Source organism: Halteromyces radiatus (genome assembly GCF_025201355.1).
Source record: "Halteromyces radiatus strain CBS 162.75 chromosome Unknown BX664scaffold_3, whole genome shotgun sequence".
Lineage (NCBI taxonomy): Eukaryota > Fungi > Mucoromycota > Mucoromycetes > Mucorales > Cunninghamellaceae > Halteromyces > Halteromyces radiatus.
The window spans coordinates 2129952-2153360 of record NW_026251689.1 but is presented as its reverse complement, the minus strand read 5'-3'; the positions used below and the strand labels follow the sequence as shown (position 1 = coordinate 2153360).

General features: G+C 33.1%; 9 protein-coding genes across 9 annotated transcripts; 6 read left to right on the top strand and 3 right to left on the bottom strand.

The window, feature by feature from the left end:
- Positions 1–128: 128 nt before the first annotated feature.
- Positions 129–1472, top strand: BX664DRAFT_261470 (putative methyltransferase-domain-containing protein; the record flags this gene model as incomplete). Its single annotated transcript, XM_051540682.1, has 2 exons — positions 129–916; positions 986–1472. The coding sequence occupies 2 exons, from the start codon at positions 129–131 to the stop codon at positions 1470–1472; spliced, it is 1275 nt and encodes a 424-aa protein (XP_051401741.1).
- A 594-nt stretch (positions 1473–2066) lies between these two features.
- Positions 2067–3216, top strand: BX664DRAFT_261746 (uncharacterized protein; the record flags this gene model as incomplete). The annotated part of the gene is made up of 4 exons (XM_051540689.1): positions 2067–2164; positions 2250–2349; positions 2442–2538; positions 2624–3216. The coding sequence occupies 4 exons, from the start codon at positions 2067–2069 to the stop codon at positions 3214–3216; spliced, it is 888 nt and encodes a 295-aa protein (XP_051401740.1).
- Positions 3217–4181: 965 nt separating this feature from the next.
- On the top strand, positions 4182–6156 carry BX664DRAFT_329386 (camp-dependent protein kinase 10). Its single transcript, XM_051544773.1, has 5 exons — positions 4182–4696; positions 4789–4957; positions 5033–5209; positions 5270–5708; positions 5778–6156. The coding sequence occupies exons 1-5, from the start codon at positions 4360–4362 to the stop codon at positions 5904–5906; spliced, it is 1251 nt and encodes a 416-aa protein (XP_051401739.1). The 5' UTR covers positions 4182–4359; the 3' UTR covers positions 5907–6156.
- A 1692-nt stretch (positions 6157–7848) lies between these two features.
- On the top strand, positions 7849–8774 carry BX664DRAFT_261517 (Dbl homology domain-containing protein; the record flags this gene model as incomplete). Its single annotated transcript, XM_051540685.1, has 4 exons — positions 7849–8007; positions 8090–8407; positions 8513–8609; positions 8674–8774. 4 exons carry the CDS (start codon positions 7849–7851, stop codon positions 8772–8774), a joined length of 675 nt encoding a protein of 224 aa, XP_051401738.1.
- A 1317-nt stretch (positions 8775–10091) lies between these two features.
- Positions 10092–11482, top strand: BX664DRAFT_329382 (glycoprotease family-domain-containing protein). Its single transcript, XM_051544772.1, has one exon. The coding sequence runs from the start codon at positions 10137–10139 to the stop codon at positions 11343–11345; it is 1209 nt and encodes a 402-aa protein (XP_051401737.1). The 5' UTR covers positions 10092–10136; the 3' UTR covers positions 11346–11482.
- Positions 11483–11779: 297 nt separating this feature from the next.
- On the bottom strand, positions 11780–14018 carry BX664DRAFT_329380 (uncharacterized protein). The gene is made up of 8 exons (XM_051544771.1): positions 13581–14018; positions 13321–13492; positions 13231–13245; positions 13056–13145; positions 12740–12977; positions 12399–12669; positions 12207–12333; positions 11780–12139 (listed from the first exon to the last, which is right to left on the bottom strand). The coding sequence occupies exons 1-8, from the start codon at positions 13981–13983 to the stop codon at positions 11944–11946; spliced, it is 1512 nt and encodes a 503-aa protein (XP_051401736.1). The 5' UTR covers positions 13984–14018; the 3' UTR covers positions 11780–11943.
- Positions 14019–14695: 677 nt separating this feature from the next.
- Positions 14696–16379, bottom strand: BX664DRAFT_329379 (tubulin binding cofactor C-domain-containing protein). The gene is made up of 6 exons (XM_051544770.1): positions 16196–16379; positions 15962–16116; positions 15728–15875; positions 15342–15631; positions 15073–15177; positions 14696–14902 (listed from the first exon to the last, which is right to left on the bottom strand). Exons 1-6 carry the CDS (start codon positions 16266–16268, stop codon positions 14741–14743), a joined length of 933 nt encoding a protein of 310 aa, XP_051401735.1. The 5' UTR covers positions 16269–16379; the 3' UTR covers positions 14696–14740.
- A 610-nt stretch (positions 16380–16989) lies between these two features.
- BX664DRAFT_329377 (Fungalysin metallopeptidase-domain-containing protein) lies at positions 16990–19686 on the top strand. The gene is made up of 3 exons (XM_051544769.1): positions 16990–17511; positions 17612–18913; positions 18972–19686. Exons 1-3 carry the CDS (start codon positions 17065–17067, stop codon positions 19461–19463), a joined length of 2241 nt encoding a protein of 746 aa, XP_051401734.1. The 5' UTR covers positions 16990–17064; the 3' UTR covers positions 19464–19686.
- A 255-nt stretch (positions 19687–19941) lies between these two features.
- On the bottom strand, positions 19942–22971 carry BX664DRAFT_329375 (EF hand associated-domain-containing protein). Its single transcript, XM_051544768.1, has 12 exons — positions 22765–22971; positions 22607–22688; positions 22393–22535; positions 22218–22319; positions 21921–22142; positions 21529–21843; positions 21268–21416; positions 21037–21214; positions 20862–20978; positions 20662–20793; positions 20390–20586; positions 19942–20336 (listed from the first exon to the last, which is right to left on the bottom strand). The coding sequence occupies exons 2-12, from the start codon at positions 22677–22679 to the stop codon at positions 20138–20140; spliced, it is 1827 nt and encodes a 608-aa protein (XP_051401733.1). The 5' UTR covers positions 22680–22688; positions 22765–22971; the 3' UTR covers positions 19942–20137.
- Positions 22972–23409: the final 438 nt, after the last annotated feature.

The window sequence follows — 23409 nt, the reverse complement described above, 5'->3', positions numbered from 1 at the left end:
TATTTTTTCTTTTCTTTTCTTTTTTTTTCTTTTCTTTTTATTATTATTGTTTATATTATTTTATCATGACTAGTTTAACTGACGAAGAATTTTGTGCCAAACTTGAAAATCATTTCGCCATGTATCGAATGAACTTACGATCACCTTTGATTCAGAAAGTGACAGTAAATCAATGGTATCGCGTTGAAGTCTTCCTTGTTAATGAAATTGGATTATTCAAAAGGGCTGATATCGAACCAGATGGTTGTATTTATCTTGGTTGTGAACTTCTTGTACCTGCGTCATCCGAATCCCTTACACCCTTGAAGCTTGATACTACTTGTAACTTGACTATACGCGCAACTACTTGGTCTGGTACTGACACGACTTTATTATCCAATACTAGTATTCCCGGTTTTTTTGCGAGTGGAAAAGGTTCTTTTGAATATACTATTACACCAAAGAAGAATCAAGAAAAAGTCTATGAATGTGGACCACGCTATCTTCGAATCTATTGTCAAAGTGTGGAAAACTTCCCTCAACATCGAAAACAAGATGAGGCTGACAACAACAATAATAATAAACTTGATGATTGGATATTACCTTTAGTAGTGGGACCTATTGAATTATCGAATGACTCTAGTGTAGATAACAACAATGGCAGCACAAATGCTACTGTCGAAACTTGGCCAGAAAATACACCCATGGTCCATTCTGCTTACCGTCTGTTTTCCTCTGCTACAGCTCATGAACTTGACAATAGTGACGATACTACTACTACTACTACTTTTAATGTGGCCATCCATGAATCTTGGGAAAGTGGTATACCTGGAAAGATTTGGGATTCTGCTTTGGTGATGCTGCAAATGCTTGAACGCATGGTTCAATATAAACCAAACTATCTCAATGGAAAGCATGTTTTGGATCTCAGTGCTGGGTAAGTAACATATTATATATATATATATATATAATAGATCATTGACTTACCTTGATTTTATTTTGGAAGAACTGGATTATTAGGATTGTCAGTTGCCAAGAATGCTAAACCTTCAAAAGTCACCATCACCGAACTTGACGAAGCTGTTGATCTGATCAAAAGCAACATATCACTGAACGATTACCTGAACAAGAAATGTAACGATCTACAAGTCCGAAAATTACTATGGGGAGATGACAAACAAGCTCAGGCATGTGGGAAGGCAGATATGATCTTGGCATCTGATGTACTTTATGAAGCAGAGTTTTTTGAAGATCTGATAAAATCATTCGTAGATCTATGCAATCAAAAAGAAGATGATGGTGGAAAGATATTTATTGGTTACAAACGACGCGGATTTGATGCTCATGAAGAAATACGATTTTGGAATTTGTGCCGACAGTACTTTGATGTGACTTTGTTGAATGAACATCCATCTGATGAAGATGCTTGCTTGGTCCCTCCTTTGGCTTTCAAATCTGGTGTGCAACTTTATAGACTGACTCCTTCCTTATAGACAACCGATATTTGTATTCTCTGGTGATAAAATGATGTGTGTGATCAAATAGAAAATAGTCTAGTTCACTTCCCCTTTATATCTTCCTTTTGTTTATCTCTATTTTATTTTCTACAATTCTCCTTTTTATATCCTTTTTACACTGATTAGAATATATCTATATAAATCATCATGTATTATAATTTGATATTACCCATTCGTATACTGTTATATTTACCTTCCATGTTTTATGTTACTGGACAATCCGTTTTATCGTCATTCGCCGACTATCATCGAAACAATAATGCAACAACAGCAGTATCATCATCATCAACAACTTCAACATCACCTGTTACTATACCAGTCAAACATGAACAAGATGGTGATGAAATACAACCAATAGAAATCCTCAAGGAACAAGAAAAGAATGTGAAGCTTTTGACTCTATATCCAGCGATACTGATGGCTTCAATATTGCTCTCCGTTCTGTCCTATCTTTATACATTCTTACTAACACCCATGATGATGAAGACGACTACTGAAGCTTTAGGCAACGGGCTAATCAACAACAACAATACTAACAACAACAATGACACACACTCTGGTCCTCCTTTGATGATTGATTGTCCTCTCTTGACACCACGACAACCTGCTAGGAAAATATCTGATTTGCGTGCTGATGATATCAAGGTGATTATTGGGATTGGTGATAGGTAAGAATATGAAAATAAACTATTGTTTTGACTTCCAGCTTTTTTTTTTATTTATTATTCTTTATTTATTTTTATAATACTGTAGTGTTATGGCTGGATTTGGTGCGAAAGGTGTAATAAATCAGAATTATATTAGTCTCAATACAATCAAAGAAGCTCGTGGTGTGTCTTTTGCTATGGGTGGGGTAAGAGAAAGTAGTCAAGTTTTATTTTTTTATATCCCTTCCTAATTCGTTTATTTTATCTTTTTTTTTTTTTTTTTTTATTTTTTATCTAGGATCAAGGAATTGTGTCACTACCAAACTTGATCCAATACTATTCACATGATCTTTATGGCTCTTCTATTGGTGAACAAATTATTACAGTCTGTTTTGGTAAGAAAACAAACAAAAGTAGAAAAGATGATATTGTTATGTTATCTTTAATTAATCAGATATTTTTCTTTATCAATGTTTTAAGGGGATCAATTCTGTCCTGTTGGTCAATACAAGGAATCCATTGACGTACTAAATGCAGCGCAATCTGGTGCAAGAAGTTTGAATCTGAATCACGAATTGGATTACCTTTTACAACAACTGGATAAAGCATATAAAAACAATCAAGCACATTCATCTGATTGGAAACTAATGACGATATTTATTGGATCCAACGATATATGTCATGCATGCGTTGTCAATTCATCCTTACCAGCACCTTATACTATCAACGTACAACAAGCAATAGAAAGGATCCGACTAACAATTCCAAATGTATTGGTTCAATTAGTGGGAATGATTCGAGTGGATGAAATTTTTACGGCAACACAAGCTTATCCCTCTTATTGTCAACCGTTTGCTCACAACAATTTTGTCCTACACGATCATGAATGTATGTGTGCTCATTCAGAAACTAATCGAACAATCATGGCTCAATTGGTTCCTCAATACAACGATGCTCTTCAAAAAGTGGCAGCTTATTATCAATCTCCTATGTATGCAAATGATTCTTTTGCTGTGGTATATCATCCTTTACCAGTGGATGTCAACACTTTTCCTATTCAAGCTATTAGGTAAAAAAAAAAAAAAAAAAAAAAAAAAAAAAAAAAAAAAAAAAAAAAAAAAAAAAAAAAAAAAAAAAAAAAGATGGAAACAAAATTGTATTTATATATTCTTTACTTTTTTTTTTAACTGTTATTTACTTGATTTTATATCTTTTATTTATAGTGATGTTGACTGTTTTCATCCTAGTGCTTTAGCTCATGAATGGTTTGCAAAAAAACTTTGGTATGTAGAAAATGGAAAGGATCATATGGTAGGTTTAGTACTGAAACACTGATGTCTTCTTTTATTTTTTTTTTTTCTTGTATAGGCAAATGATGTATACTCCTTCCAGTCAAATACCTCAAGTATTAACTTTTGAAGTGGATGCTCCGATTTATTGTCCAAAGGATAGTGATAGATTACAATTACGATAATTTAGATAAAACATTTCTCCTTTTTTTTATTTTTTTATTTTATATGCAAATGACTACAATAAATAAAGTTGAAGAAAAGTAATTTGTTACAAAGGATGATGAAACATTTATTATCACATGATAAAATACGTTGGATCAAATAATCGTGAATGGAATAAGAAAAGGATAATGAATGGATTATAAGTAATCATTGAATGAAATGAATTGATTAATTATAGTGATAGTAAAGATGATGATTCTTTTCCATCATGTATACCGTATTTTATGAGAATACGACCTACGTGCATTATAGACACACAGACTCAATACTTTTTTTTCTTTTTTTTTTTTTGTAGGATTGATTTGCTTAAAAAAAAAAAAAAGATCATAGAAAAAAAGAGAGAAAGAATTAAGAAGAGAAACTATTACCTATTTTTGAATGTGCTCTTTGATAATGTTTCTTTGTTTCTTGTTAATGAACTAGAGTAGAAAATAAATGTATTGTAGATTGATGAAGTGAATAAACTGTATTGAATCCCAGCAGTTTCGTATCGAAGAAAACGGGATCTTTTTCACTTTCTTTTTTTTTTTTCTTTTCTTTTTCTTTATTTCCACACATAGACTTATTATTATTAGTATTATTATTAGTGTATTACTTTATAGAACTATATTTTGTAATATTTTATTCTTATTTGTATATTCAACCATTAATATCAATACCTTTTTATTTATTCCAAACTCATCTTTTATATTTTCAATACAAATGCCTTTACGATTCCTATCAACTCTTGTTTCGTCCTTATTACGACGTTCCAACTCTAACGATTGTATAGATCCTATAGACTCACACTCGACTCAAAAACCACCATCAACAAACTCAATTACTTTCAGTTCAACTGTTACCATTCAAAACTTATTCTCTTCAAAGAAATCAGATGATAATATAGATACAACCACGATCTCTTCTTTTGGTAACCATGATACTAAAAACTGGCTAGCACATCAAGAACAACTTTCTTATTGGCAACAACAGTCTTCTGTCTTTGAAAAAGAACCTTTAACAAGGAACGTCAACGATTATACGCTATTAGATACTTTAGGTAATATATATATATATATGCTTTTTTTCAAAGTTTATAATTGTCTCACGAAAATCCCTTTTTTTTTTTTTTGTTTATAACCAATATATTAGGTACTGGTACATTTGGACGTGTGTATCTTGCAAAAGAACAAACTCAAAACAAGGTATATGCAATTAAAGTATTGAAAAAGGCAGACGTAGTCCGGCTTAAACAAGTAGAACATATCAATTCTGAACGATATGTCCTATCTCGTGTACATTTCCCATTTATTGTTCAATTGTAAGTAATATATATATATATATATATATATATCAGATATATTAGTTGACTCTTTTTGTTTTTTTTAATATATAGACATTGTACATTTCAAGATCAACAATGCCTTTATATGGTTCAAGAATATGTATTGGGTGGTGAACTATTTAGACATTTACGAAGGGCTGGTCGTTTTGGAAATGATACTACTCGATTCTATGCTGCTGAAATCGTATTGGCTATTGAATATCTACATTCAAAAGATATCATTTATAGGTAAAATAAGAGAAAATTTGATGATGATAATTAGTTTAATACTTCATATATACATAATAGGGATCTTAAACCAGAAAATTTATTATTGGATCGGGAAGGACATATTAAGATTACGGATTTTGGATTTGCAAAAAAGGTAACCGATCGTACATGGACATTGTGTGGAACACCTGAATATCTTGCACCAGAGGTAATTCAATCTAAAGGTCATGGTAAAGCAGTGGATTGGTGGTCTTTGGGAATCTTGATTTTTGAAATGTTAGCAGGTTATCCTCCTTTCTATGATGATAATCATTTTGGTATTTATGAACGCATTCTCGGTGGTAAGGTACAATATCCTGGTTATTTGGAAACTTCGGCAAAGGATTTATTGAAACGACTATTGGTGATTGATCGAACTCGAAGACTCGGTAACTTGAAAGGTGGTGCTGATGATATTAAGATGCACAAATGGTTTCGTGGTACTGATTGGCTTGGATTACTAAAGAAATCTGCAAGGGTAAGATCATCACATGCTTCCTTTCTTTCAAACTGACCTACTTTTTTTTTTTTCCATGAACCAAAACAGGCCCCGTTTATTCCTGCCTATTCAAGTGATCAAGACACGAGTAACTTTGAAAAGTATCCTGCGGAGGCCGAACATGTATTATCTGATATCAATGAAGACCCTTACAAATCTCTCTTTGCTGATTTTTGAATTTGGTTTTACAATATCCCTGGTTACCCCACCCCCTTTATTTTTAAAGTTTTCACTATTACTTATATATATATATACATTTACATACGTTTATCATAGACACCCACACTCTCTCATATACTCATACATATACAAACGATATATACACATTCTCATTTTATACCATTTGACCTTTTTTTTCTTTTTCTTATTGTGAATAAAAATGTGATGACAGACCTTTTTTTTTTTTTTTTTGAGAAATACAATCGACAAATTGAAATAACATAAGATAAGAAAATGTTACTGCTTAATGGTAATCTATGAATAATCAAACGAATAAATCCATAAATATTATATTGATTTATAGTGGCGATAGTGATTAATGATGACATTCATTAATAATGATAACGGGTAATAATGATATGATACTATACGTTCACACTTTCATTTTCCATATTTAGATCTTTGAAAATAATAAAAAAAAAATCTAACTATTGGATCGGGATGGCAACTCAATAAGGATAATGATGGGTTTTATGAAATCTTCCCCAAAAAGTATTGGTCTATTTGTTGTTTATGTAGCATAGCCGACCAATTTGTACTAGGGAAGAGTTTGATATTCTCAATTGGAGTGCTACCACCTATATTCTACGACGACGATCCTTTGTGGCACTTGTCAACTTCTTTTTTTTTTTTTAATTTTCCCTAGTGCCTTGCAACACATACTCCGCTCATACTGTACATAGAATGTAGTGTTGAAAAAGAGAGAAAGAGATGGAAAAAAACGAACTAGTTTACAATTGTTGAAATAAGCGTAGAATCAGAGATATATTGTTGATGGATAGAATGTTAATCTTTGGCTTGTTTCCATGTTTCACCAAATCCCTGCCTATTCAAGTGATCAAAACACGAGCAACTAAGAACAAACCCTCCTTCGGAGGCCGAACAAGTATTTTGATCCGTTATTCCACTTGACCCTTTAAAGAAGCTTTTCGCTGGCTTTTAAATCGCGTGTCTGTACTTAGCAACATTTTTTTTTTCTTTTTTGTTCTCTCCCTTTTTCTTTTTTTTCTTTCTTTTTCTCTTGTTCTTTTTTTCTTTCTTTGTATACCCATCTTCTTTATTTTATATTTATATATTACGAACATATACTGACGTACATTACATATATACCTATTTTATTATATACGTACGGTTATAAACATACACACAGCATTCTTATTCTTTTCGTTTTTTTTGGATAAAAGAAACAATGACGACTATGCCAGCGCCTTATTTATCACTTTCCTTTGAAACTATTGAGGCACGTCTTTGGGCAACTGATACTGTCGACCATGTATTCTCTGACTCATCCAATATTCAACCTTCTAGCAAAATTTATAGCAAACCTTTACCACCTGCTCCAATTAATACTGATAATGCTATTTTTGAACCCAACTCCACTTACTTCTATTCTGGGTCACCTACGATATTGGAAATGACAGCCGCCTCTATTAATCCTCATATCAATACTATCGATACTACACTCACTCAATCCTCACTACGACAAAGACGACATACAACATCCTCCACTTCTTCTTCCACAACTACATCTTATTCATCATGTTCCTCTACTTCATTTAGCAATGATCAGGATAACGGATATAGATCAAGTACATATTCTATGGGATCACCTATGTTTGATAATCTCTCCTTATCTGGACATTCGGATTCTGGCACAGACAATCATCATCAACAGCAACGACAAAGATCTAATACACCCCAATCATTTACCAGTATCACCTCAACTTCATCAGCACCTCCCAGAACATTATCAAGACGAGCAACACTTTCAAAACATCTTAAACGTCGATTTACTTTGGAAGAATCGCCAACATTATCACCATCACCATCATTATCAACATCAAGTGTAAGACGCCTCTTTACATCAGATCAACTACTAAAAGAACGCAAGGCTTTGAATATGTGGCGAGAAACTCTGCATGGATACCTGCTTGATCCTGCATTTGAAATACCTACCCCTCGACATTCAAACGATTCATCAAGGTTGGCATATTGCATCATATCAGAATTACTGGCCACAGAAGAAACTTACCTTGGTCATTTATCAACTTTCAAACAGGTAAAAAAAAATCTATTTCTTTTATTTAAATAAATAACGTGAAGATTTTTAATTGATGATCAACCCGTTTTTTTTTTTATAGACGATTATAGATCCATTTTTACAAGCATTTCAACACCGATATATGATCCGGGATTTACAAACGATCTTTGGTCATATTCCACAATTAATCCTGTTATCTTCTACTTTGGTACGACGATGGTGTGTTTCTCTTGAACAACAAACATATTATACAAATGGCAAAGTGATGGTTAAGGATAGTCGACATGATATTGGGAAAACATTTTGTGATTTAGAAGATGAATTCAAAGTATATACATATTATGCTGTTCATTTTGCCAAGGCACAAAAATGTATTACAAGAATGGAACAGAAACCAAGTTATCAACAATGGATGCAAGTAAGTAGTAGTACAACAACGAAAACCGGATATCCAATTTTTTTTTTTTTTTTTTTGCCTTTTTGATCACCATTGACCGAATTTCTTTTTTTTTTAATATTATAGGCGGTGCTACAAAAGAAAGAAAATCGACGAATGGGACTATCGGATTATTTGATTGCACCTATTCAACGAATTACAAGATATTGTTTATTGGTGAAAGGTAATACAACATGAACGCGCGGCTATGTTTTCAATTTTTCTCATTCATCTTTTTTTATTCTTAGATCTAATGAAACACAGAGATGGTCATGATTTGGAATTAGAAAGAGCTTTCAAATATCTTAAAGCTTTAGCCTTAGCAATGAACAATTGTCAACAAATATAGAATCAATTTTTTTTTATTTTTTTTTTTATTATTATACCCTTTCTTCTTTTGTTTATTATTTATTATTATTATTACATCTTACATACTTTGTCAAAACATACATTATGCAACATCTTTATTTCATATCTTTTTTTTTTTTTTGTTAATATCACGCAACCTTTTTTTTTTTATTTTATTCAAACAAATAATAAAAACCATATCATCATTTAATTTTTTTTTTTTATCTTTTGATGTTTATTTTCTTTTACTTATTCTCAGTTCATCCAATGCTAGTTCATGCAATGTTCTTTTGAAAAAAAAAAAAAGAGAAAGATGAGTAAGGGGACCAGATTAAGGGGAAAAGAATGGTAACCAACCAATTGGGATAATATAAATGAGATGATGATCTTCATTCAATGACAAATATCATAACCCGCTCTTTTTTTTCACTCTCAAAACGAATTACCCTTGATTAGCTTTTCCTTTATGCATTTTTATGTAGACAAGGTCATGATAAACTTGTTTTTTTATTTCTAATGAAAAGGGACAGTCAACATCTTACATTTGAATAAAATATCTTTATGCATACTAGAAGTTATCCTACCTTTTCTATTTTACACTATTTTGAAACAGGAGTGATGTAACAAAAAAGGAAGACGATCATCTCAATCAAAGAATATTACATATATATTTTGAACTCTTAAAGGTATATTCCAGTAACTCAAGCATGTATAGTCTACTTTTCATACTGCACAGAGCATATACATGTATGATGATAGTCTTGTGATGGAGAATACGAGTCATCACTTCAGTTTATTCGTTGAGACAAGAAATAAAAAAAAAAAAAAAAAGGAGATATTATGAACCATAAAAGAAGGAATCCAATGGTGGTCATTTTATTGGATGATTATTTGATGAGAAATGACAATATTATTTTTTAATTTACTCTATAAAAGTGGGATGTATAAATTATTATTATTATGGTAAATGAAAGAGAGAATGATTTCATCTACGTTCGATCCAAATTTGGTACGATGATGACCTCTTTTGAGTGGGTTACAAAAGTATACAACGATACATATTTTCCTCACGTGGCATTGCATTGGGTCCATTGAAATGGTATTTGATGATCTTAAACTACTTTGAAAAAGAAAACTAGTGATGGTGCTTTTATTAAATGATGATATTGATCTTTTTTTTTTTTAATTTATTCTATAAATCGACGGCCTGTACAAAAAAAAAAAAAAAAAAAGAAAAATTTTGGACCTGTACGATTTTTTTTTTCTTTTCTTTCTTGTTGCAGTAGCCGGGGGTTGAAATCACCTCAAAATAAAAAACTTTTTTTTTTTTTTTTTTTTACTTTTTTTATTTTTTTTCGATATCATGTTTATTAAAGGGCTCAAATTACTAAAACGACCATGCTTTTATACCTTAACACAACGACGATTATTGATCACTACCAGTGTTAATAAGAGAAATAATGATGCACTACTGACAGTACTTGGCATTGAAACTTCCTGCGACGATACTTCAGCTGCAGTTGTCCGTTCTGATCGTACGATTCTCTCTGAAGTGGTAAAAGGTCAACAAAATCTTCATGAACCGATGGGTGGTGTGGTACCAACACTGGCTAGCAAAGGTCATTCTGAACAACTACCTCTTGTGATCTGTCAAGCTTTGGAACAAGCTCAAGTTACTGTGGAAGATTTGGATGCGATTGCTGTCACTCGAGGACCAGGTTTACCTCCATGTCTACCTGTAGGATTGAATGCAGCAAAGACATTAGCTGCTGTACATCGGAAACCTTTGATTGGCGTTCATCATATGGAAGCTCATGCTCTGACAGCGCGTATGACAACAACAGAAGATAAGAACAATATACTATCACCAGCGTTTCCATTCATGACACTTCTTATTTCTGGTGGACATACATTACTATTGACGGTGAATGACATTGGCGATTATAATGCATTGGCAACAACACTGGATAATGCTGTTGGCGAAGCGATTGACAAAACTGCACGTGCGTTGGATTTAGCATGGATCAAGGGAAGACGTGGTGGACCTGGAGCAGCATTGGAGCGAGCAGCATTGAATGGATCATCCGACAGATACGCGCCTTTACTTCCAATGCCGATGCTTCAACGCAACAAGACGACAATGGCATTTAGTTTCTCGGGCTTGAAGACGGCGGTGATACGACTCATCGAAAAAGACAATGTACTTGCGGATCCTCAACGTATTGCAGATATGGCGGCAGCTTTCCAAACGGTGTGTATGCGACATATTGAACAAAAACTCTCCTTGGCGATGGATCACGAAATCAACAAGTTGGGTAAACCTATCACGGCTTTGGTCGTTAGTGGCGGTGTGGCAAGTAATCAATTCTTTAGAACTCGATTGGAAACGCTTGCTCGTTCTTTTGATCTTCCTCTTGTATGTCCTCCTCCTCATCTCTGTACAGACAATGGTGCTATGATTGCTTGGGCTGGCATCGAACGTTTACAAGCTGGACTTGTGGATGATTATACCATTACGACATTACCTAGGTGGCCTATCGAATCTTTGAAATCACATCCTTCCTCTTTGTAATTTTTTTTTTTTTTAGTGTAGATTAGCGATAGATTATCAATAGAATAGTGTATATTAGAAATATATTGTCAGTGGATTAGTTAGAATGGAATTATCAATAAATACTACAGTACAGACGTTCTGCTTACTCTGTTGGATTTCTTTTTTTTTTTTTTTTTTTTTTTGTGCTAGTGGACGACGGTTTTGGATCGTGGATGATAAATTTATTAAAGATGGTTGAGAATGATAGAGTTGATGACAGCGAGAAAAAAAAAATAATGATGTTAGCAATAATAAAACATGAATATGGCTTGATTAAAATAAGAAAGTAGAGATGATTACATTTTGCATATCTACAGATAAAAGAACTAACACCATCAGAATCAAGGAGGAGAGAGAACCACATTGTAGTTACATTTATCCATACACCATCATCACATATAATCCATCATCCATTCTGCTTTCCATAAAACTGTTTATTGACGTAAATAAGAAGAATCAAATCAAGAAAAGGGATCATACTATCTATATGAATGGAAAAGTAAAAATACTCGATACTAGCTAAATAAAAACAGTGAGACATATACTAATCTATCCATATAGAGAATAAGATAGCCGTTTATTCAGTCTTGTCTTGATTTTTGAAGCGGGTTCTGAGCTTTTCAACTTCACGAGTAAGGAAACGTTGTTGAGCAATAGCACGTTTACCAATTTCATCGACACGGATCTTGTTTGCTTCAGTCAATTGTTCACGGTCAATGCCAGCGCTAACTTCATTCAACAAATCCAATACAGCCGACAATTGATTAGGCAACCTATTTAAAAAAAAAAAAAGTAAGTGACTAAGCATGATGATAATTTTATCCTTCATTTTTGACATACCAAGTAACGATAGGGGAGCCACCAGTGGCTACAGGATGATCGGTATACTTGATGATATACTCCTTGGTAAAGTTCCAATGACGATGACGGAAAGCACGGATTTGATCGACATTAGAAAGGTATAAGGCTACCAAAAAAAAAAAGTCAATAACTATATAATTTTAAATGATGATTCAAAAATAAATAACATACCAGCCGAATTAGGATCTTGTAAAGCAAATTCCTTCAAATTCACCTTCTTGGCACGATCTTGTACATGTTCCAAAAATTCACGATGGTTAGTTGGGCGATAAGACCGGAAGTCTCTGAGTACCGTCGTCAAAGGATTTTCAGGCATCAATTCAGTGATTTGCAACAAATTGTCACCCAAAGGTACCATAGAATCATTGGCACCACTTTCACCACGGTGAACGACAGGTCGATCGCTCACACCTTCATAGATCACACCATCAGGGAACATAGGCTAAGATGAAATCAAAAAAAAAAAAAATTGAGCTATCGAAAAAAGAATAACTATTTAAGTATCATCTTACTTGATTCTTGGTACCCATGATGAAAGTTCTGAAATCAATATAATCTTCAGGTAAGCTACGAGACCACATCATTTCCATTTCATTGTTGATTGTTTCATAGGTTTCATTCAATCCAGCCATCTGTTGATCAAAGCGAGCACGATCCTTGTTGGCAGCAGCTTCCAAAGCTCCCACAGCATATTTGACCAACTTTGGTGAATGAGACACCATGGTAACATGATTCAATACAAATCCTTTTCTATATTTAAAAAAAAAAAATGTGAATCAACATGATGAGATTGGTCCATACTTTTCTAAAATCATGCATTCAACTTACTCAGATTCACTTCCCGCGAAAGCACGTACAAGTGCTAAATTATCGTAGGTCAAATCAGCCAAAGGATTGAGACGTTTATAATTGTACAAACTACATTAAAAAAAAAGGAGAGAATGTTAGCAAAAAAAAAATATCATGTCATCATCATACAAATCATCAATCATTAATCACTTACGCATAGCTCAAAGCACTATAAAAGATAAAAAAAAAAAAAAGAAATGAGATAAATTATTATTATTATTTGATAAAATCATTAGGTACTTACTATTCCATAAAAGGCTTGCTATGAATCTTCTTGGCCACCTTATCCAAAGGGACAGCAATGTTCATTGGCAATACCTTTCTGCCAAGACCATATTCTTTACGTTGACGATAAAGAACATCACAGGGTTCCAGCAAATAAGCAGAGGCAGCAAAAGAGTAATCACGGAAAAGAGCTAGAAAAAAAGTAAATAATAAACAGGATCAGTACAAGAAAATGGATAATTCCTTTTTTTTTTTTTTTTTTTTTTTTTTTTTTTTTACCTGAAAGAAGATGTTGATCTTCGATATGATCCACATCATACAAAGGCAATTCATCCTTGACAGCTTCACCAAATTGACCACTGGCCAGCAAACCAGGCTGACCATCCAATAATTGAATTGGCATGCGTTGCAACAAGGATTCAAGACGCTTGAATTCATCAGGAAGAGTCACCAAAGGATCTTGACGAGGTAAAAAACCATTAGGAGTTCCAACAGTAAACATGGGCAGCTTGGTATCTTTGACTTGTTCAGTCAAGACAGAGAAAGAACGAACTAGCAAGCCTTTTCGTACCATCCCTGCCACTGCTTGACGTTGTTGTTGTCCAGCGGTAAAGGAAGAAAGTACGTGGGTGAAGCCACTCCGCACTGCATAAGATCTTTGTTTGAGAAAGAAAGAAGACATTTTTTTTTAAAAAAAATTAACTTGTTTTGGATTTGTTATAGGAACAATAAAAAGAAGAAGAGAAAAAAAAAAAGAGCTTTCATTTTTATAGATTTTGCGGAGATTAGAATTCATGTTTGCCAACTGAGGCACACGCATATAATCCAAACTTTCCCTCGCTCGTGGGTGTTTTAGATCGGGATAGGTTGAGGATTTTCTAAACAATGTAAGGTTTATCCCATCATTGGTTTGGTTTTTCTCACGATAGGCAACATGAGACACCGGTCATTCTCCAAGTAATAATAACTTGACAATGATGACAATGATAGTTTGACACGTGGTATCGATAATCATTGATATCATATCTTTCAAAATTTAAAAAAAAAAAAAAAGAGAATCAATACTATTAAATGATCAAAATGGGGTATCATCATGGTTCATCATCCTATTCCAGGGACATAAACCAATGTATTTTTAATAAAGTTACTAAAATGAACATCGGATGGGGTAGATAGGTATTTTTTTTGCTTTAGAGTACAAAAAGAAGTTCTCGTGAGAAAATTTTTGCATGTCTGACGAAGTGAATCATCAAGGCAAAGTAGAGTTTGAACCAATAAACATCTTGCTTTAGCCAAATTATCTTAATCATATTCTAGATAACACTAACCATCATAAACCTTTCAAATGGATCAAGTGCAACCAACACAATTAAATTCAACTATACCATACAAAATAGACAAAAATAGATAATCATAAAATTGATTTTTTCCCTTTTTATTCACGTTTTAGTTATCAAATCTAACTGTTCTAATCCTATCAAGCTGCGAGTCGAATAACCTAATTGTTCTTTTCTATCATTATCCATCACCTTCCAATGAGGAGAGGCATGTTGTTTCAACCAATTGAAATCATCCATCTGATCAAAATAATTAGTGGATGACTAGGACAAATAATAACAATATATGCAAAAAAAAAAAAAAAAAAAAAAAAAAAAAAAAAAAAAAGATTGTAGTGAGTAAAAATAACTAGAAATCACGTTATCTCGGTTGACCCCTACTTCCTCATCTTGCACCCCTTTTTTTCTAATTCTTTGTTTTTCTTATTATCTACCTTTTGTTCTTTATCACCAACCCGGATATCGTTTGAATCTTCCATAATAGGTCGGCTTGAGACATGCAATAAGACATCCACATTATGAGCATCATGCATCCGAAACTATCCAGAGTCATCATCAAAAAAAGAAAAGAAAAAAAAAAGAATAGCCATATTAGTATGTTGAGATTCACTTTTAAGATACAAAAAAAAAAAAATGATGACCCTTATTTGTTCCCTTTTCTGGTTTCTTTTTTTTTTGCCTGACTATGTTGTTTATTACGTACCTGATGACAATCTACCACCAAAATTGAATCTTCAAGACCATACATCAAGATAGAACCTTCAACCTTGCCACATACAATGATACATTCTTTAAGTTGCTTGATATGTACCGCCGAAATATGAATTGTCTTTGTTGGTAACCAGATCACGCATCTTGTCAAATATGATAATGATATATCCACTGCGTTTGATACTTCTTCCCCTTTTTCCGATAATGTTAATACTTGATTTTCCATGTTCGTGAAATTGATCGTATTTTCCAATAAAGAGGTGCTAATGTTGTCCAAAGGACCTAATTTAGTAAGTGGGTTATTAAAAAAAAAAAAAAAGAACAAGTATCATTAATAATATTGAGAATATTTTATTCATAAAATGATGATTTCATTACCAGCAGTAAGAGTACTAGTAGTAGTAACAGTAGCCACAGTATTATCTTTGGGTTTCGATTTGCCGAGTTTGCTTTTGAATGAGAATTTGGGTTTAGGAGTTAATTGCATACGAACCGCATCAAGTAAACCTGTGAGTTCCCGGATTTGCTATATCCAAATAAGAAAGAAAAAAAAAAAGTGATGGTGTTGAGTGAATATGATGTGCAGTGTTTTCCTTTCTTTGTGAGTTTTACCAAGGCATATTGTCGTTCATCATAAGAGGGTATATAAGTTGTTGCTTTGGTAATCTGCTTATCTAATTGATTGATTTGTTGAAGTATACTACTAAAGTGATCTGATAATTGATCTTTGGGTAATTGTTTGGATTGTTCGATCGCGTCTTCTATAACTAAAGAAAAAAAAAGAGGGGGAAAGTAATATATAGTTAGATGATGTCAATGAGTAGAAGACGTATACATTGGAAATACCTTGTTTTCCTTTTTTGAAATCAATATAAAAGGTATTGGAAGCTTCAGTAGCAGTAGGTTCCACCATATTCATAAAAATAGTAGACAAAAGTTTAGGCGTAACAATAGGAAAAAGACAAAAGAAAAATATGTATACTTTGAATTGAGCCAAAAAAATATAGGAACAAGTTCACACTCAGACTGTCCAATGAATGGATCTCAATGAAAAAAAAACCCCCTTATCCATATTCTCACACTCATGAACAGTAGGTACAAGTTGAAAAAAAAAAAAAAAAGGTTTGATAAAGAATAAAAAGAGAAAATAAATCATCTTGTTACTGTAAGAAAAGAAGAAAAAAAAAAAGGATATCATAATGAAAAAAGAAAAAAAAAAGAAAAACTTACGTTCGTCATAGGGCATTAACAGGTTCTTAATATTTTCCCTTACCCCTAAAGTTGGTTTCTACAATACAAATCATTGGCTCATAACATAATTTCGCCATTATTGTTGATTTTTCCTTCAATCACCTTTTACGGTAACTATTACCCAAATAAAAATGATAAGCTGACCTGTAAAAAAAAAAAAGACAGAAGGGATCGACTGGTTTTTTCTTTTATAAAGAGGAAAAAGAAGGAAGGAAGGACTGGACATCACGCGGAAGAGTGATTTGATCATGTGGTATTTATAGGCTAGCATAATCACCGATGCATTTGAATTCTTTCGTTATCAAGAACTATGACAATAATTTTTAAAAGCACGCCTTTGTTTTAAAAAGTAGGCAACTTTTTTTTTTTTTGTCCCTCTTCCCCTTTTTTTTTTTTCTACTTCTTTTTTTTTTATTTTTTATTTATTTATTTATATATTATATATATATCTCTTTCAATTAGTTATGAAATATCCTATTAGTTCGGCCATTGGACTTTTTCTTGGTATAAGTCAAGTTATAGCTGCAAGTCTTCCTTTACATTCAGAACAACAAGAACTTGTACCTAACTTTGGACCTGATGGTATTCATCGGGAATATATTGCAGATACAACTATTCCTTCTTCTTATCAAGCCGCGTTAACTGGACAAATAGAACCTGTACAAGCTGCTTTGGACTTTGTACATTCCCGTCTTACTTCAAGTGAATTCATTGTCCATTCTTCTTACAAGTCAGATCTCAATGGTGTAACTCATGTCCATCTTCGTCAAGTTGTTAAAGGTCTACAAGTTTTGAACGCAAATATCAATGTTAACGTCCTTCCAAATGGTCAAATCTTATCTTATGGCGATTCCTTTGCAAAGTCTCATATTAAAATTCAAAAATTATTTTCTCCTACTTCTTTTTTCCAGGTAAAAAAAAAAAAAAAAAAAAAAAAAACGATCAACATATATGAAACGTCAAAAAAAAAGTTGGATAAAACGCTAACATCTTTTTTTTTTGTTTTGATAGCAAGTTCAAAGTGGATTGGCACAAATCATTTTGGGTAGTAACCGCAGTCTTAAGCAAAGTGATCAACGATTCTCCGAAGAAGCGGCAAAAGTGGAAGAACAATACAACTTTGTTAAAGGTCACAACTTGATTTCGCCCAATGAAGCAGTGGTAGCACTATTGGACTTTGTGAAACCAAAATTACCAGATCCAAGCATCGCCTCAAAATTACGCCCTGATGATCTAACGCCTACGCATTCTCTTCGACCTCATGATGATGATGGCAATGGTGAACCTACTCTACAATTCGAAGGTGTTCCCTTTTCTCTTAACCCAGTCCGTGTTCGTCGAGCTTATGTGCAACAAAACAATGGTGATCTCGCTCTTGTATGGGATGTAGAAATGGAACTGGAAGATAACTGGTATAGTGGTCAAGTCCATGCCTTTGATGGTACTATGGTTAGTCTTATTGATTGGGTTCATGAATCTGGTCCTGTTGATACTTATTACAATGTGATTCCATTTGGTGCCAATGATCCTTCTGACTCTGATCAACAATTAATCAAGAATCCTTACGATTTATTCGCTAGTCCTGAAGGTTGGCATTCACAAGGTGGTTATAGCGGGAAAGGTCAAAATCAAATATTCAACGTGACAGTCGGTAACAATGTCTATGCCCATACTAATCCAGATGGCGGATACAACTGGGAAAACAATTATCGACCTCAAGGACATACTGGTGGTGAATCTGGTGATGCTCTGGTATTTGATTACAAGGCTAGATTTGATGTGGATGAACCTGAAACTTACGAAGATGCCGCAGTGACCAATTTATTCTACTGGTGTAATACCGCGCATGATTTGTTCCATCGTTATGGGTTTGATGAAAAGGCAGGTAACTTTCAACAAGACAATCTAGGTCGTGGACGGGCTAAGGATCAACAAGTAGATGATGGCGAAGGTGACGCTGTAGTGGCCAATGCTCAAGATGGTTCTGGTCGAGATAATGCCAATTTTGCTACTCCTCCAGATGGTCAACATGGCAAGATGCGAATGTATGTATGGGACCAAACAAGTCCTATGCGTGATGGTGATTTTGAAAGCGGTATTGTGATTCATGAATATACACATGGTGTTTCCAATCGTTTGACTGGTGGTCCAAAGAACAGCAACTGTCTTGGTTATGGTGAAGCTGGTGGTATGGGTGAAGGTTGGGGTGATTTTGTTGCCACCATTATTCGTATGAAGCCTGAATACAAACGTGATATTGATTTTGGTATGGGTAATTGGGCCAATGGTGGTGAAGGTATTCGAAAATACAAGGTAAATGAATCATGTAATCTTTTTTTTTTTTTTGCTAACATATTTTATATATATATAGTATTCTACAAGTCAATCCACCAATCCTAGTACTTACCGTATTATGGACCGATTTGATTATTGGGGCGTTCATGCTAAAGGTGAAGTGTGGGCCGAAATGCTTTATGAAGTGTATTGGAATTTAGTCGACAAGCATGGTTTTACTCCTGATTGGCTCCCTCCTGCCACTGTTACTACTACAAACAATCGTGGTATACCTATCATGTCTGATGAAGATATTCAAAATGCAAAGAATCATATTATTTCTCATGGTAACACATTGGCTTTACAATTAGTCTTGGATGGTATGAAACTTCAACCTTGTTCTCCTTCCTTCACTGATGCTCGGGACGCTATTTTGGATGCTGATAAGGCTTTGACTGGAGGTGCCAATTATTGTGATATTTATGCTGGTTTTGCTAAACGTGGATTGGGTGTCAAGGCTAAATTGGCGAAACAAGGATGGATTGAACAACGCAAGGAAAGCTTCGATGTCCCACCTCAATGTCGCTAGAGTAATTCCTCCTTGGATTATATGTAGATTTCCTCATTTACTTTAGTGTAATTTATTTGTTTGATATTTTTTTTTATTCATTTTAACTTTTTGCTTGATTGGTTTGTTATCAAAAGGGCAAACAGTATTGTAGTATATGTTTTACATTTTTTTTCTTCTCTTCTGTTTAGTTTTTACCCTTTTCTTTTTTTTTTTTTTTTTTTGTGATGCCTTTCATTCTCCACACTGACCGATTCCTTAAGTTATTTTATTTATTTATTTATTTATTTATGAACATATGCCTTACTATTCTATGTCATCAAATGAATCATCTGTTATGTGGCTAGAATAAGAAACATACAGTTGGTAGATCTTCTCTTATTTATGAAATAAATGTAGTACTTGTGTTCATCATTGATCCATCGATATATTGATTCGTTATTCATCCCACTATCTCATATTATCTACGGTCACAGACCATACATCGAGAAAAAAAAAGACTGTAGAAATCGTTGTCATCTGTTTATTAAACAATGTCATCAACAGTAATAACAAGAATGAGAAAGAGGGGAGAAATAAGACAAAAAGAAGATATGTATATATAGAACATAAAAATACAACCGCATAACACCAACAAAGGAATAAAAAATAATAAAAATAAAATAAAAAAACATAAACTACAAAAAAAAAGAGTATTATAAGTAATCCCGTTTTTTTGAGGCAGCAGAGGCAACATGTTGTGGACCAAATGTATTTGTATGTTGTTTCAGTAGTTTGTATCCAGCAAGACTTGTCAGTATAACCGCACCAGCTACCAAGGATAGGGTAATATAATGACGAGGTAACCATGCTTCTTCATTTTTCTGTTTAAGAGATCCAGGAGTAGCAATAGATCTATAAAAGAAAGTAAAATCAATCTATATATATCATATACAACAAAAACTTACGGATTCATGGCAACACCTGTAAGAATATGATACAAATCGGCCATTTGATGTTCCTTGACAGACACATTCAATGGTACAGCGAGTTTCAATTGACGACAATAAATATCCGGCTGTACTTCATATCGTTGAGTCACTAAATCCAATTCACATTTTGTTGCTACAAACACAACAGGAACATGATCCAATTTGTACTTTTCCTAACATACACAATACGAAATAAAAAAAAAAAATCATATATTGGTTTCAATTATGATAAAAATGAATTAATTTACCCTTAGGTTTGCCAAATATTCGAAAGAATTGACATCACTTGTATCGTACACAAAACATAATAGATCACAGGCCTCAAGTCGCTTTTTGCTTGATAATATTTCTGCTTCACGTTGAGCCCCTACTTCCTCCAACTATAATATAAAAGTGGGAAATATTAAACATAGATTCCTATATTATTATTGCTATTTTCATCACATACCACTAGATATTTTTCCACACCTTTCATTTCCACAGAGTTGACAACATTGAATGGTTCTTGTGTTGGTTCGTATACTTCAGAAAATGGTTTTTGGACAAAGGCTTTCATCAAGGATGTCTAATATCAAGTTGATTACAGATTAAACAAAAGATAAAACATTATTATTGTTTTATACCTTTCCAGATCCAGGAGCACCAACGACGTAACAAAGAAATACATTGCGTTGAATCTTGCCCTTTTTACGATCCACTTTTCTTGGTCTTGTCACCTTGAGAGCTGTTCGTGTATCTCCTTCATATCCAAGGTAAGCCAAATACTTTAGTGCTGTTTGATGATTCGATAATGTAGTCATACTATAAATACAAAAAGTTAATGAGATAAAATCCTTTCTTTTATTGTAAATTACCTCCATTGAGCTAACCATCCTTGTAATGTAACTGATCCAGTTTCTGTTGTAATTGTCGTATGAGGAAATGCAGTGTTTTCCCATGGGTTGCCTGGAGATGTACTAAGAAGTTCGTTTAGTTCGGAGATATTCAAAGCGCCATCCTTATCCTAAGTAATCAATCAAGTAATGATAATAATAAGAATAAGAATAATAAAAATGAGATATTCCTTTGTCAAAAATATAATATTGGTCCGATATCCAATATTTTTTTTTTTTTACCTTGTCAAATGCTTGGAAAAGTTCAGTCAAAAATTGGTAACCATGAGGACTAAGTTCAACAGAACATTCAGGAGGAACTTCAAAAGGTGGTAATAAAAAGTCTTCTCGTAAGGATAAATCATCGCCATAACCAAATTTGCGTAAGACAGTCCAAGTAGTTTCCAACCGACCTTTTTGAATAAAGAGAGAGTGTAAAAAGGCAAATCCAACTTCAGTCAATCCATTTTCATTGACACCAGCTGGTTCATGTTCACGCACCACATCTTTTACACCATCCAATTCATGTTGTTGTAAAGGTGTATTAAAACATTTTCGCTACATAAAATAAAAAAAAAAGAAAAACTTATTATTAGTATGAAGTAGATTTATATATATATATATATATTGTTTACCTGGAATTCATTCAGTTCAATATCATTGAGCACGTTGTCTTTATCAGAATCACACAATTTGAAAATACGTCGCAAGGCATCTACACACTGAGGTTTTAGTACATGTTCCCTAGAATCGTATAAAGGTGCAGTAGGATGTAATACGGCTTTTTGAGCAAAATAGAAGACTTCGGATACGTTCAATAATTGTTTTGAGGAGCATTCCACACAAGTTTCTACTTCCTAATAACAGAAAAAAAAAAGAATGACTTAGTAATAGTAAAGATTTCTTTTTTTTACATATATAATGGAATTTACCTTGAATTCATTCATAATAGGTATTACTTCATCTTCTAAACTTTGATTTGTAACATCATCACCACGTAAATCGATTTTATTACCAACAAGAATGGATGGTACCTTAATATAATAAATGAATATAATATATATATAGAGGTTAGATTGTATTTTATTAAAATAGATTCTGACTTACATTGACACCAAGAGATCGAATATAAGGTAACCAATAAAGAGGAAGTCGATTGAACGTATTTGGATCATCAATAGCGTAAACAATGCAAATAACGTGCGCCTTTCGTATTTCAGCTTCTAGTTGTTCCCGGTGTTCTGGCCGAGCTATATAATTAAAAAAAAAGTAGAAAGATATAATTAACCTTTCACAGTTATTATTTTGTATTATTATTTACCAGAAGAATCCATAATATGCATTGTAACGTTTTCTGGAGTGACTTCTGGTGGTATAGTAACTTCAGGGACCATGTGTTGTACCTATAAAATAAAATAAAACAAAAAGTTCATCATAGGAAGAAAGAATAAAAAAATAATAAGACAACATTATACTTACATTGGGTATGAAGGTTTCTTTGATCAATGATGTAATAATAGTACTTTTACCAACACCCTCTATAAGTAAATAAATATAAATACGTAATAGTTAGTATATAATTGGTTGATGATAAGATAACCACTTTCTGTCTGTTTCCAATATAATGAAACAAAGAAACTAGAAACACGACCCTTCAAAAATAAATAAAAAAAAATAAAAAAAAAAAAAAAATAAAAACTTTACCATCGCCTACGAGTAGAATACGTACATCACGTCGCATATTAATACTTGAATTATAAAAGTTGTATAAAGTGAATAAAGATCTAAAACTGATAATAGTAAAAGGAAGTGAGTGGTCAACATAATATACTATCATAATACAACTTCTTTTTTTCTTTTCTAGTCTTACTAGATTTCGTCTTCAATGAGAGCGTGAGTGAATAATAATAATAAACCACGAGATAAATCAAAGAGTTTAAGGTGTCCTCCAATGAAGAAGCAAAAGAAAGGAGTTGCCGGGGATAAATCAAAGTGTGGAATAAAAAGGTTAAGAATAAAAACAATAACAAAAAAAAAAATGTTCAATCGTCCTTTTTTTTTTTTTGTTTCAAAAAGTCAATTAGTAAAAAAAAAATAGTGAAAAGTCGTGTATCACTCAGACAC

Bases quoted from the DNA above. Each gene is read 5' to 3' on its own strand.
- BX664DRAFT_329386 (XM_051544773.1), top strand. From the start codon at position 4,360: ATGCCTTTACGATTCCTATCAACTCTTGTTTCGTCCTTATTACGACGT. The intron at 4,958-5,032 runs GTAAGTAATATA...TTTAATATATAG, and splicing joins TTCCCATTTATTGTTCAATT to ACATTGTACATTTCAAGATC. The intron at 5,210-5,269 runs GTAAAATAAGAG...TATACATAATAG, and splicing joins TCAAAAGATATCATTTATAG to GGATCTTAAACCAGAAAATT.
- BX664DRAFT_329379 (XM_051544770.1), bottom strand. From the start codon at position 16,268: ATGAATATGGTGGAACCTACTGCTACTGAAGCTTCCAATACCTTTTAT. The intron at 15,876-15,961 runs GTAAAACTCACA...ATTTGGATATAG, and splicing joins ATGAACGACAATATGCCTTG to CAAATCCGGGAACTCACAGG. The intron at 15,632-15,727 runs GTAATGAAATCA...TTACTAAATTAG, and splicing joins TACTAGTACTCTTACTGCTG to GTCCTTTGGACAACATTAGC.
- BX664DRAFT_329380 (XM_051544771.1), bottom strand. From the start codon at position 13,983: ATGTCTTCTTTCTTTCTCAAACAAAGATCTTATGCAGTGCGGAGTGGC. The intron at 13,493-13,580 runs GTAAAAAAAAAA...CTTTTTTTCTAG, and splicing joins AGATCAACATCTTCTTTCAG to CTCTTTTCCGTGATTACTCT. The intron at 12,978-13,055 runs GTAAGTTGAATG...TTTTAAATATAG, and splicing joins TTCGCGGGAAGTGAATCTGA to AAAAGGATTTGTATTGAATC.
- BX664DRAFT_329382 (XM_051544772.1), top strand. From the start codon at position 10,137: ATGTTTATTAAAGGGCTCAAATTACTAAAACGACCATGCTTTTATACC.
- BX664DRAFT_329375 (XM_051544768.1), bottom strand. From the start codon at position 22,679: ATGGTCCCTGAAGTTACTATACCACCAGAAGTCACTCCAGAAAACGTT. The intron at 22,320-22,392 runs GTAAGTCAGAAT...TATTATATTAAG, and splicing joins TTCGATCTCTTGGTGTCAAT to GTACCATCCATTCTTGTTGG. The intron at 20,794-20,861 runs GTATGTGATGAA...TTTATATTATAG, and splicing joins GTGTGGAAAAATATCTAGTG to TTGGAGGAAGTAGGGGCTCA.
- BX664DRAFT_329377 (XM_051544769.1), top strand. From the start codon at position 17,065: ATGAAATATCCTATTAGTTCGGCCATTGGACTTTTTCTTGGTATAAGT. The intron at 17,512-17,611 runs GTAAAAAAAAAA...TTGTTTTGATAG, and splicing joins CTCCTACTTCTTTTTTCCAG to CAAGTTCAAAGTGGATTGGC. The intron at 18,914-18,971 runs GTAAATGAATCA...ATATATATATAG, and splicing joins AAGGTATTCGAAAATACAAG to TATTCTACAAGTCAATCCAC.